The sequence below is a fragment of the Camellia sinensis genome, chromosome 7 (genome assembly GCF_055761805.1).
Source record: "Camellia sinensis isolate YWXY chromosome 7, ASM5576180v1, whole genome shotgun sequence".
NCBI lineage: Eukaryota > Viridiplantae > Streptophyta > Magnoliopsida > Ericales > Theaceae > Camellia > Camellia sinensis.
The window spans coordinates 188,569,190-188,582,750 of record NC_138967.1 but is presented as its reverse complement, the minus strand read 5'-3'; the positions used below and the strand labels follow the sequence as shown (position 1 = coordinate 188,582,750).

At 36.3% G+C, this 13,561-nt stretch overlaps 2 protein-coding genes across 2 annotated transcripts; both read left to right on the top strand.

Annotated features, from left to right (window-relative positions):
• The first annotated feature begins 6,396 nt into the window (after positions 1–6,396).
• On the top strand, positions 6,397–8,069 carry LOC114278977 (uncharacterized). Its single transcript, XM_082881492.1, has 6 exons — positions 6,397–6,496; positions 6,739–6,989; positions 7,100–7,303; positions 7,383–7,472; positions 7,703–7,807; positions 7,890–8,069. The coding sequence occupies exons 1-6, from the start codon at positions 6,397–6,399 to the stop codon at positions 8,067–8,069; spliced, it is 930 nt and encodes a 309-aa protein (XP_082737618.1).
• Positions 8,070–9,793: 1,724 nt separating this feature from the next.
• On the top strand, positions 9,794–11,584 carry LOC145796398 (GDP-L-galactose phosphorylase 1-like). The gene is made up of 5 exons (XM_082881491.1): positions 9,794–9,931; positions 10,013–10,072; positions 10,423–10,668; positions 10,757–10,942; positions 11,282–11,584. The coding sequence occupies exons 1-5, from the start codon at positions 9,794–9,796 to the stop codon at positions 11,567–11,569; spliced, it is 918 nt and encodes a 305-aa protein (XP_082737617.1). The 3' UTR covers positions 11,570–11,584.
• Positions 11,585–13,561: the final 1,977 nt, after the last annotated feature.

The window sequence follows — 13,561 nt, the reverse complement described above, 5'->3', positions numbered from 1 at the left end:
AAAAATGTGCTTAACTTTAGTGAGCTCAGAAATTTGTTATCATAACTTGAGGGTATCCAAACAATCTTGTCCATTAACTATATTAATATAGGATCAAAGCGGTCTTCGTTACATCAATCGTAACTCGACCCACCAATGGTCACGTATACTAACACAACTAAATGACATAGATCAATCATGGATGCGTAGCATGGAAATTACATGTGATGTGATCCATACATGCCTATTTTCAACTGGTCCTACTTAACTTTATTGAGATCAATACTTCCCAATACGTAACAGAGCGTAATAAACTGAATATTTCATTTCTGCAGAAATTAATCTAATTACATAGATAAAACTCAAGGCTGACATAAAGCAGTAATATAAATACAAACTCCCACTAAACCAGAATGTTCTCAAATAGAACAACACCCATCTGAGCAGTGTGCTCATGAAAGACCTTGGGTGGTAGTCCCTTCGTAAGTGGATCCGCTATCATGGAGTTTGTCCCAATGTGCTCTATGGAAATCTGTCCACTTTGCACTCTTTCTTTTACAACTAGGAACTTGATATCAATATGCTTTGATTTTGTCGAGCTCCTGTTGTTATTGGAATATAAAACTGCAGACTTATTGTCATAATATAACTTAAGTGGTCTTGCAGTGCCTTAAGTTTTGAAGCAAGATGAGACATTTCCATGATGTACTCGCGAACATTACCCTTGCCTTTATACTTTATTGAAATCAAGCTTGCTAAAAGCGTGCTTGTTTCAGCCTTATCGTTTTCGCCGGCAATGGTAACATCCTATGTTATTGCACCCCGAAAAACTTCTGGAATCCCACGCTTCATGATCATAATACTTAGCCTGTTAGAACGATCCCACTTTTCAAAGTACACAGCTTCCTCAGGAGTACTTTGTGCAGTGAGAGCATTCGGTTTTGGCATCCTTAATGCCAAGTCTATGTCCATGCAACCGAGAACAATCAATATGTTCTCTTTCTAGTCCTTAAAGTTTGTTCCATTTAACATTGGAACATTGTTCATGTTGGCAGAGATTGAAGTAGTTGACATTAAAGCTGAATAGAAAAGAAAATAAAAGGAATAAACAATTATGCTCACATTAAGTTACCAAACAGATAATCTCTAAATAAATTAATTTAATGACAACATCTCAAGATACCTAGCACAACATTAATACCAAGCCTTTGGGTAGTGATATTAACTGTAAGTGGTATTCTTGTTGTAATGATCAAACATTGACAATAAGTTATGTCAAATAACAAATCTATCTTTTGATGGATTTATTATTCACATTAGGTTTTCTTGACAATTGGCACATGTTTATCACCACAAAATGTGTGTGTAATTCTGCCAAGTCTTAATCATGTCTTTGGACCGATAAATACCCGCATGAGATACACAGACATGAACTTCAAAACATTCCATATAAAACAATCTAGACAAGAGAGATCACTTTTGTGACATCTTGTTTGAATTGACAGATATTGAGAATGTTAGAAAATTAAATTTCTGTAGACGTTGTATGAAATTACATTAAATTTAAAGAATTCTAAATTTGTGACCCCGTATATGTTATATAAGCTGCAGTAATTCCAATTATATATATACATATATAAATAGAATTGACGGGTCCAAAAACAAATAGTTTTTTTTTTTTTTGGTGTGATGTTCAAAATTAAACAAAAAAAAAAAAAAACTGCCCACCGAATCATTTTACAATTCCAGAAAACAGATTGCCATTTTCATAGAACAAAACAGGAAAAAACAGAATTTACATCCATAAGAAAATTCAGAATCTGATTCCAGGAAACTAAATAGAATGAATAAAGCATATCAATTCTGATAAGACACATGATATGCATGCTCTGATACCAATTGTCAACATAAATTTCAGAACATAAACCTTACACTTTGGATAATTTATCATGTGTATTATCAAGAAATCAAGACAAAATGACATACCTGAATCCATTGATGAACGGTTAAACGGAAGCGTGATTATCAATGAACTCTTTGTTATTGATTATGTTATTGCCTTCTAATCCTTTCCCCTTTGGTGCCTTATGTTTCTCTTTGAGAGGATTTAGGAAAAAAATGACAGTGTTCTTATTTCCACCTGGGAAGGAATAGGGACCATAACCTTTTAAAGGTTGTAATTGGTTTTCAAAACTGAAAGGTTGTGGAAGTTCAAAAGGAATGAAAACCAACTTTAACAATTATTGGTTTTAATTTCTATTTATTGGTTTTCAAAACTGAAAGGTTGTGGAAGTTCAAAAGGAATGAAAACCAACTTTAACCAATATGTTTTAATTTCTATTTCTGCCCCTCATAGAAATAGAAATTATACAACTAGTATCTACACATTAGGTCCATAACACATATACCCTTAAGCCTATTAACTAAATTGAATCACTTAAATTGTAGGCTTCTTATAAATGATAACACCACATTTAATTATGTGGTCCCATTGAGATATTATCTAACACTATCATTTTCCAATCTTTATCCCTCTTCCTCAAATTGTGGTTTTTTTTTTTTTTTCTTTTTTCTTTTTGGGAGGGGGGTGGGGGTGGGGTTTACATTGATGGGAAAGGGGCAATCGAAACCATAGTTTTCTAATTAGATACATAAATTTGACTATTAAGCTAATTGCAATAGTTTTTTCTTTGGATTTTTTTAGAGGTAGTGTATGTTTGGATTTTTTTGGTTACAATAAATTAGATGATAGCCGCCATCAAATTAAGATGATAGCTTTGGAAGAGCTCACTCTTCACTAGTTTGGTGTGCAAAGGACTCTAAATTTGAGACTCTACGATGACAATATGGTTCTTATCTTTTTTTATGTTCAATTTCAAACTCTGATAAATCTGAAGTTAAGTTATGATTTAAGTCCGTCTTGTGAGGACACCTACGATTCTTCTTTGAAGTTCCTTATGTCGGATTCTTCCACAAATGGAGATCCTTTAATCAGTTAAAAAAAATTATTATTGTTCATCGCATTGTAATAATTTTTTTTAATCAAGAAATAATTAATATTACCCTTGAAACCAAGATATCTAGGCCCATACATTTATCATCTTTATTGATTAATTTGAAGTGGGCCATTTGTCTAAAAAGATGAATGGTGGTGAGATGGGGGATTTCAAAGTGGGGCCCTAACTCCAACCATGGAGGCATCAATGAGATCCTCTACCTTGAATTTTCTTATCAAAAATGAAAAATGATTTAAAAAAAAAAAAGCTTTTGAGATCTGGATGAGTGCACCGTCCCACAGTCAACCCATTTTGCAATGTTTTATCAACCTTCTCCCATGCATGTTCCCAAATTACTTTTATTATTATTATTTAATAACTTTAGATTGATATAGTTCTTTCAGATCAATAAAAGTAATAATTACAATATGTATAGAATCAACTTGACTCATTTTAATAGTTGGTGAGAGACAAGTCAATCTTTATATCTATTCCTCTTTGTGCAATTTCATTAATCGAAAATATCACGTGCACATAATATGATAATACCACTACAGGAAATATGGGGTTTGGTGGAGCTTTTTTAACGGCGTTTTGTAAAACGCCATTGTTTCTAATATATAACGGCGTTTTATAAACGTCTTATTTTTTTGTAATTGAAACGGCGCCGTTTCAAGAATCAAAGACGTTTTTTAAACGCCTTGGAATGGTTTTCATCCAACCCCTCTCCTGTTTCACCTTTATTTTGAATATGATAAGCAAGGAGTATACGCGGAAATCTCACTCTCACTCTCGCACTCTCACTCTCACTCTCACTTTCGCGCTCTCTCTCTCTCTCTCTCTCTCTCTCTCTCTCTCTGCGCTGTCTAAGATCAGAGCCATTTCGAAGTTCTCTCTCAAAATCGATTCAGATCGGTGATTCATCCGAGCCATTTCGAAGTTCTCTCTCAAAATCGATTCAGATCGGTGAGCTACTCTCTCTCCCCCCCTCTCTCTCTCTTTGTACTGTCTAAACCCTAGTTATCTCTGTCAGTTCAGCTCTGTGATTCAGAGATTCAGCTTTGTAATTTTACTCACAATTCACTTGAATTTGTTGTTGCTGTGATTTGACAAGCTGATTTGTTGTACATTTTGCATGTATAATTTAAATGTTAATGGTTTTGTACAGCCGATCTGGCCTTTTTATCAAATTAGATATGCTTGGTAATTTAAATGTTAATGGTTTTGTTTATCATACATTCTCAAACGGTGGAGGCTAGCCATCACTTGCTTGTGCTTTGTGTTTTTAATTAGGATTAAGATGCTATTATGTTGGTTTGAGTTGCCTAGGGTTATAACTTATAAGAGCTTGACATTGATACATAGATGGTTATTTCAAATCATATACTCAATATTTCACTTCATATGATTTCACAATATAATTTATGCAGTGTTTTGAATAAAATTATTTTATTTAATTTCATCAAAAATAATCATACAACCAAACATAGCCTAAATTTATTACTGTTTTTACGCTGGGAGCCGAATGTTTGTGAACAAGTGGAAACTCATCTTGATCCTTAATTACAAATGAGAAGCAAACTGGCCATGGGGGTGAAGAAAAGTGATGTTATGTTCGCTTTACTGCCATGGCCACGAGGTGTTTGATGTTTTGCCTATGAGAGACCAACCACAACGATCAAACACTGCTCTAATAGTACACACACTTTGTTTAAAATACATGGTCAGATTTACGTCCAGAGATTAACTAGACTTTAATAATGATACTGCTATGTTTGGCTGTTGCGAAAGGGATTCCACCGCCGAGTCTGTGTCTGTTATGAGAGCAGTGGCTAATAGAACTGATGCGCCTCAAAGTCTTCTGGGTTTAATGATAAAAAAAAATGAAGGGAAAATGTTAAAAGTCTTTATTATCTCCCAAAATACACACACGTGCGCATGCATATATATATATATATATATATCTTTATTATCTCCCAAAATACACACATGTCCACTACTTGAATCATTGTCATGTTGCTTTTCATTCCTCATTTAATTCTCTGTTTTTACTTTCAATTCCATGTTTCTCCTTGTTATTTTTTCTCCTGTTCCAAAGCTTTTTGAAAACTTATCCTACTGTGCATGCTGTAACTAATGTTTTTCATGAATGGATTGTATTAGAGTACACTGATGTAAAAGAAATCGAAATGTGACAACACTGGCCCTTTTAAATGATATGGTTTTTGATGTTCTTTCCTAGGAGGGTAGGCCCAAATGAAATACCTTCAATAGTATGTCTACTTTAACCCTTTTAGATGTCTTTTCATGATTGCGAAGTTTTCTTTTCTTCTCTATTGTAAGACGAATTTGATAGGTGATTCTACTGGTTGGTATCTGGTTAGTAAGTACTGGAAGAAGGGTTGGTTGGTTGGTTGGTTGGTTGGTTGGTTGAAAAAGGGTTTTACCTTTATCTGTATGGATCAACCAACAAGTAAAAGAATTTATTATTTTATGATGAAATATGGATGATGGAAGTGAGTAGTACAAGGGCTAGAAGCTGTTTTGTTCTGTCTAATTAAGTGGTGTAGTGGTAGCCAATCAATGATCTTTCATTTTAGTGAAACTGCACTCTCAAATCAATGATCTTTCATTTTAGTGAAACTGCACTCTCTCTCTCTCTCTTTCTCTGTCTCAAATCAAAAGGGTTTTACCTTTATCTGTATGGATCAACCAACAAGTAAAAGAATTGTCTTGCATGTAACTTTGTCTTGATTTGTAGTATTATATGGTGAAGTTTGGTCTTCAATTCAAACAAGTTTTCTTCATAGTTATTAACGTGGATAACTATGATTGTGATTAGAAGAATTCAAGCTTTGGTACACTTATTGGTTTGGGTAGTGGGTTTGAACTTCCCACATCCATGAGTTCCTGCCAAAATTATTCCATTATTGATTGATTTGAGAGAGCAATGTATTTCTTGAATCTATCATAATCTATCAAGAGCATTGTAGAAACTTTTGGTTTCTTCATTAATATGCTTCATACTAGATATGCTTCTAGTATGCTTGATAGTACTAATTTAGATTGCACCACCGGGATGCAATCATTAATGGTGCATGCATGCATAAATAGCCTTAGACCCGTCCAAGAATCTTCATTAGAGATACCTAGTCATCTTTAATGAAGCTCTTCTTGGATTGTCCAGTTGGACAGTTCAGGAGCACAAGTCTGTATTGTAATTAGTAGTTCTACTGCTTATAGTCCATCTCGTAGAGATTTCGTGTAGCAACTCCTTGTGTTCTCCGAGTGCATACTAGACAAGGTGTAACAGTACACCTAGTAGTTCTAGTTCAGATGAGACTCAGACCATTCTTCTAGTGAAAGTGAGCAATCAAGCTCTAGTAGTTCTAGTCCAGACGAGACTCAGACCACACTCAAGATGAAAGTCATACCCAATCCACCGGCATCATGGCATCCACCAGGCAGTCTTCCTACCACATCACGTAGCGGTAGTACATCACATGGCTCTGTTTCAGCTGGTATGTATCAACTTTGCTTGATATTTTCTTATGGTGTTTTTGAGTTAGATTTGTAGTCCTATCTATCATACATCATGCATGGTTATTTTAAAAAAAATTGAGTTTGGATAATTAAAAGCATAATGTGTGGTATAGAAGCAAGGATAGCAAAATTTTAACACCCCATGGTATGATATGTTGAAATTTGTTGAAATTAAAAGCATAAAGAAACTGATATGAAGCTTACTGCTATTGTTTTGTAGGTCCTAGCTCAAGTCAAGCCACACAAAAGCAGACAAGGGGTCCCACATATGTGCATGGTCAATGGGGTACTAGTGAAGATGGCATTTTAAAAGTTGTTCCAAATGAGTTGCATCAAGTAGTTGAAGGACACACATCCCTTGCTTCACATTTGGGCGTATTGGCACGAGATGGGAGTCTTGCACCACTCACTTTTACGACTTGGCATTATGTTCCAAAACAAAACAAAGATAACATATGGAGGGAGATAAAGGTATATATGGATATTTAATATGAAATAAGTTACAATTGTATTCCATATGAAATGCATATTACAAGTGTAGTTGACATTGCATATTACAAGTGTCTGTAATTGTAATGCAGGCTCATATGGATGCAGATGAATCCATGAAGAGAACAATAATGGCTTCATTTGGAAAGAAATGGAGAGATTGGAAAAGTCGAGTGAAAACAATGGGATACAAACCCTTCAAGAATGATGCAGAAAGGTTGGCTCATCGACCAGATAGAGTACATGAGGATCAGTGGCGGGCTTTGGTCTACTATTGGGGCACTCAGAGTGCATCGGTAAAATTTTATTTATGTGAAAAAATGTTTATATATGATAATTGTTTATAACATCTTAAATAAATTTCATATTTGACAGAAATCAAGCAAGAAGAATAGAAAAATCCGGAAGAAGAAGACATTACATCATAGAACAGGCCGAAAGCCTTTCTCAGTAGTTCGACTGGAGGTATAATTATTCTCTCCATTCATCATTTTCATTCTTTGTCAACTATATCTGTCTATATGTGCTAAAAGGTGTCAACAATTTGCACCATAATGAATTTATACCAGTTCTACAAAAACAGATGTTATTTGCTTAGTTGTTTATTTTATTTACTTAACTTGTTCACATATTTAATTGCTTAATTATTTAATTTTCTTATTTATCTTAAGATTTTGGTCGTCTTTCATTTATAGGAGACAAAAAAGAACAATGGGGTTCCTGCTAGTCGGTCACAGGTGTGGATGGCCGCATACATGAAAGATGGGACGTCAAATAGTGATTCAGTTAATGAGGTTATGGTATGTGATACTACTTTATCTTTGGACTTTTAATATGATTTATATTTATATTGGAGGCTCATTATTGAATTCAAACTTGCAGACTCAAATGAATGAGTTAGCAGAGCACATTGAGGGATCTTCTACTGACCCTGCAGCATTACAGGAGCAAATCTTCACACAAGTTATGGGCCCAGAGCGACCTGGCCGTGTTCGGACGTTTGGATTGGGACCGTCACCCACTGATGTTTTTAGAGGTGGATATAGGCGGTCACAAGAGTAGAATCGTCTCTTCCAAACTCAGGTTCAGGAACAAGTTCAAGAGCAACTTCAACGGTATCAAATGCAGTTTGAGTCGAAGATGAATGAAGTAATGGAGAAACAAATTCAGGCTATACGCACAGATTTTCAGTCACGAATTTAGTTTTTGGAATCTCAATTGCAAGCTGCAGGCGTGCCCGTTGACCCAGTTGTTGCACCATCAAACTCATTACATAGGCAGCAGGTATTTTAATTATTTTTACTAGTTATTACTTTAAATTGCCTAGAGCTAATATACAACTTAAGTCTCTTATTGAATGATAGGTTATGGATTCACTTAGTAGTCATCCCACTGTTCGGCCAATGTCACATCAACAACAATCTCATGCATTTTCATCCCAAGAGGTGAGCAATCATTTAATCAAAGCTTTTTTGACAAATAACATATCTTATTAATTACAATACTTGCTCTTATTAAATATAGGTTCACCTTTCAAAGAAAGAGAAGAAGAATAAGAAGAAGAAGAATAACTAACAAGGTAAAAGTACTATGTAAGGTTATTCTATATATTACAGCGTAGAGTTTCAGTAAAACGAAAGATAATATTTGTTTGAAGTGGAGGCATTTTGTTAAGGAACTTGGCCGACCAACTGAACTCAAAAGCCACCAGAAAGCTACAATGGGTATTCCAAGTCCATGTAGTGCCTTTTGATACTAATTTCTGTTTCATTGTTCTGTGGCCCCTTTTCATGATCTGTAAAGCCATCCGATATTTTGCTAAACTGATTCGACTGCAGGTGATTATTGGTGGAGGTGGAGGTGTCGCTTTTGCTGCAGCTCCTGCAGGTGGAGGTGGAGCCCTAGCTGCTGAAGCACCTCCAGCTGAGGAGAAGAAGGAAGAGAAAGAGGAGAGTGAAGATGAAGATATGGGTTTCTCACTTTTTGATTAGTGAATCATCTATATACAATGCTTTCTTATTTACCAAGTTTTGAATGTGTCGGCCAACTTTGATAGGGGTTGAATGTTGGCTTTTCATCAGTCAAGTATGAATCTTGTGGTGGTCTTTATGATCTCTAGTAGACAACTCACATTTTTGTGGTTTTTAAAGCTGTGTTTGTACTTGGCTTCTGCTATATCTAATATGAGCTAGTGTTTGCATGTTATCTTGTGAAGTTGTTATCTGTAGTCTTCATAACTACAGATATTCTTACAAAATTATAAGCTAGTGTTTGCATGTTATCTTGTGAAGTTGTGAGCAGTATTCTGTCCGGTTCCTTCAAACTAAAGAGATCCAGGTTTCTCAAGAAAACCCTTCCAACATCCCAGATATGGAAAAGCAGTTTCTCGGCAACCAACACCAACATTCAGTACTAGAGAAGTTGAATACTAAATGCACAAAAGGTAGCCAACCTGAGTGTCAAGTTAGAGTGCAATTTGCTGAATTGCTCAAATCTATAATTCCCCAAGTTGATAATGAGAGAGCTACACAGCTACACAAGTTATTTTTCAGACTCCGGGTGAGTCGTTGCATAGATTTAGTTATCAACTTTGCTTCGCTACTTAGGCATAAATTGATTAAACTATTCCTTATACTCAAATGTTGAAATGTTGACTGATGTAATTGCTATTCCTAGAAAAATAAAATCGCTGGTGAGAACTTTCTCTGGCTTGTGCAGGATATTATGGGGTGTCAGTTGCTTACAGAGGCAGTTAAGAAAGTGCAAATTCAGGTAAATTGGTCATAATGTTCATGCAATTAGGAGCAAAGCTACCTCTGTATGCTTTCAAGAGGGTGAACAAGATTGTCGGTGAAAAGGGTCTAATTGCTCACGACTACATAGAGCCTTCCATTGCTTTCTTGGATTCTCTTCTTCTTGGGGAGGTAAATTGTGAAAGTTTTAGCTTCAAATTTTGTATTTACCAATCATCATAATCAGCTGATATCGTTACCATTTGATGGTAGTGGGAGGATCGTATGCAGAGAGGGCTCTTTCGCTATGATGTCACCGCTTGCGAAACCAAGGTCTTTGCCATTTTCTTTCTCTTCATTTTGATAGTTTATAGCTAAATTTTTCAGTCTAAATTCTGCTTAGTTGAGTACTTTGCTCAATATGGTTCATCTGGACTTGTATGATTACTAGCTATGCGTGCATACGCAATGGGCTTTCAATTTTAGATCTAATTTTTTTGGTGATTTGATGAATGGGAAATATGGGTTGAATTTGAAAAGTATTGACAGTTATTTACTGGATTAGTTAACAACATGGACACTTTTGAAAAGAAAGAAAGAAAAAAAAAGAAAGAAAGTGTAACAATCCTTCAAAACTTTTCTGAGTTGTGTTTTATATAATAGAATAGATGATGATTTTTCAGGTAATCCCGGGAGAGTATGGATTCATTGCACAGCTGAATGAGGGCAGACACCTTAAGAAGAGGCCAACTGAGTTTCGTGTTGATAAGGTCCTGCAGCCCTTTGATGGGAACAAATTCAACTTCACTAAAGTTGGACAGGAAAAGGTGCTTTTCCAGTTTGAAGCAAGTGATGAAGACAATGAAACCCAGTTCTTCCCAAATGCACCCATCGATGTTGAGAATTCTCCAAGTGTCGTGGCCATCAATGTATGCCTGCTTTACTTGCTCTTCATGTTAAGATTGTGAATAGAAGAAGTTTTAGCTAAGCTGGTTTATTTTAATTATGCGTCAACAGGTTAGTCCTATTGAGTATGGTCATGTACTTTTGATCCCTTGGATTCTTGAATGCCTGCCTCAGAGGATCGACAGGGTGAGTTTCTTGCTTGCACTTTACATGGCAGCAGAAGCTGGAAACCCGTACTTCAGATTGGGTTACAACAGCTTGGGTGCATTTGCTACAATCAACCACCTTCATTTCCAGGTTCATATAATATCCCCTTTTTCGTATCCCTCAAATTGATTATAACAATTCTGTCATCATATCTCTTACTAGCAGCAGGTGCACACGCAATGTTGTGCAAAGGTCTGTAAAACCGTTCATGTTTGTGGAAATCGAAATATTTCAGTCAGTTTGATTCTTCACATGGCAGTGTTCAAACTCATTGGCAGTTGTGGGCATTTCTGGAAAACGAAAAAAGTGTGAGGAAGCATTCACACCAACTGACACGTGCACTTTATATAATAGCATAGATAGTATAGATAATTAGTTAGTTTTTCTGTTGGTAAAGGAAAGAAAGTTCTATGATTTTTATGGCTACAGGCTTATTACTTGGCTGTGCCCTTTCCAATTGAGAAAGCTCCGATTAGGGAGATAACTACTTTGAATGGTGGGGTGAAAATCTCTGAGCTGTTAAATTATCCAGTCAGAGGTCTTGTTTTTGAGGGTGGAAATACTCTGGAAGATTTGTCCAATGCTGTCTCGGATTCCTGCATTTGCCTTCAAGATAACAACGTACCTTACAATGTGCTAATCTCTGAGTCTGGGAAACGGATCTATCCTTTTGTTATCTATCCTTTCTCCTTTAGCACTGTAGGTTCTGTGACATAACCGTACACTTTAGATAACTATTGCATTGTCTGGTTTTGAAATATTCTGTCTAAAAAGTTCGAGTACGAATCATTGCTGAAATTTCAAGTGCCCTTTTGTTCTTGCACTCGTTCAAACCTGAAAAGATTGTACACGGCGACCTAAAGCCGGAAAACATCCTTCTTGATTCCAATCTCAATTGCAAGCTATGTGATTTCGGGATTTGTAGACTAATGCCAGGAGAGACCCTCCGTTGCCCAAGTTTCCGGCGGTATACCGAGCCAAAGGGTGCTTTCTCATATACTGATCCAGAAGTTCACAGAACTGGGTCATTGACACCTAAGTCTGACGTTTACTCTTTTGGGCTGATCATTCTTCAGCTGCTCACTGGAAGGACTCCGGTGGGATTGTCGATCTTGGATTCATCGGCTGGAGAATGGCCTAACGTTGTGTCGAAGCAATTGGTGGATTTGGGGTTGCAATGCTGTGAATTGAACAGTAGGGATAGGCCTGAGCTAACACCTAGTTTGGTTAGGGAACTGGAGCAGTTGCATACCTCAGAAGAACTACCAGTGCCATCTTTCTTTTTGTGCCCTATCCTTAAGGTGAGTGCTTCTTTCCATGTATGATACAAATAGTTTTGAGTAACTGGCTTACTATAATAATTACTGATGGACTTAGCTATCGCCTTGGGGAGTCATGAAAACATTGCCTGGGGGAATTGTGGGCGCAAATGTAAACTTGAGGGGTAGCTTTTATTTGTACACGACCTTTTTCTCAATTCATCAATTTTTCTCTTCAGATATTACTATTGAACAAAATTCAATTATTCGATTATAAACGACCAAACAAAAACCAATTGTTCAATATCGAGTACTGAATTGGGTTTTCGTTCGGTAGTTGATATCTGAACAAAAAAAATTGTGTGAACTGAGAATTTTTGTAGTGTGCAAATAGAAGCTCTCAAACTTGAGCTTGCTTCTAGCTGGTTTTTCAAGAGCGTGTTCTCTGGCCTAAACAAGATGAGATCTTACTGATGCTCCAAATGTTGCTTGATTTGCAATACTGGGCTCGACTTGCCAAGGCTCATCAATTGTAATAGGTGCTATGTAGCATTAACTGTTGTGTTGTGATGCTTTTTAGCTTTCTAGAGAACACTACAAGGTTTTTCTTTTTTTCATTCAAGTGGGAGCGTTGTGCTTGTGAGCAGGATTGATTAGCCTCAGTAATGCTCATGAAGAATCTTCAAGTTGGTGTATGCCCTAAGTGAACTACAAACTAAGCTTCAGAAGTGATTGAAGTAGCTAAATTGGAATAGCCTTGTAGGTCCTATTTGGATAGAGAACAGAATTTTATTTCATTCCTGTGGTTTTTCTCGAGCAAGATGATTTATTTAATCTAGTGAATTTTTGTGAAAATCTTTTGCAGAACCGTACCTGACTCGGATTATTGGTGGTTTTGCTTTCAGGAGATAATGCACGATCCTCAGGTGGCAGCCGATGGATTCACCTACGAAGGAGATGCTCTGCGTGGATGGTTGGAAAATGGCCGAGAAACTTCCCCGATGACCAATTTGAGACTGGATCACTTGCATCTCACTCCCAACCATGCACTGAGACTTGCTATTCAAGATTGGCTTTGCAAAGTTTAACATACCATTCGTGTACATTCAGTCTATGTCATAATGTATATTTGTAGAGTCTTCTTGTATTTGGAGAAAAAAAAACCCTTTTACCATTGTATTTGGATAACTATTGAAATATTCTGTCTAAAGAGGACTGGGAGAAACAACAGGCTAAAGAGGTAGAGCATTGCATTGGCTTCTGTATGCCAGTTGTATCAAAATCTTGTATTGGTATCACGAACTTTTTTTTATGTATTTTATTTTATTTGTATGTTAATAGGTTAGTAATAAGGTAGCTTACAACGAATGAGCTATGGTCGCTCTATCGATTCGTTGTTGTTATTGCACATATGAAACTGAATTAATGCTTCATTTGTTATTTGAATGGG

Bases quoted from the DNA above. Each gene is read 5' to 3' on its own strand.
- LOC114278977 (XM_082881492.1), top strand. From the start codon at position 6,397: ATGAAAGTCATACCCAATCCACCGGCATCATGGCATCCACCAGGCAGT. The intron at 6,497-6,738 runs GTATGTATCAAC...ATTGTTTTGTAG, and splicing joins ACATGGCTCTGTTTCAGCTG to GTCCTAGCTCAAGTCAAGCC. The intron at 6,990-7,099 runs GTATATATGGAT...ATTGTAATGCAG, and splicing joins ACATATGGAGGGAGATAAAG to GCTCATATGGATGCAGATGA.
- LOC145796398 (XM_082881491.1), top strand. From the start codon at position 9,794: ATGTTCATGCAATTAGGAGCAAAGCTACCTCTGTATGCTTTCAAGAGG. The intron at 9,932-10,012 runs GTAAATTGTGAA...ATTTGATGGTAG, and splicing joins ATTCTCTTCTTCTTGGGGAG to TGGGAGGATCGTATGCAGAG. The intron at 10,669-10,756 runs GTATGCCTGCTT...ATGCGTCAACAG, and splicing joins CAAGTGTCGTGGCCATCAAT to GTTAGTCCTATTGAGTATGG.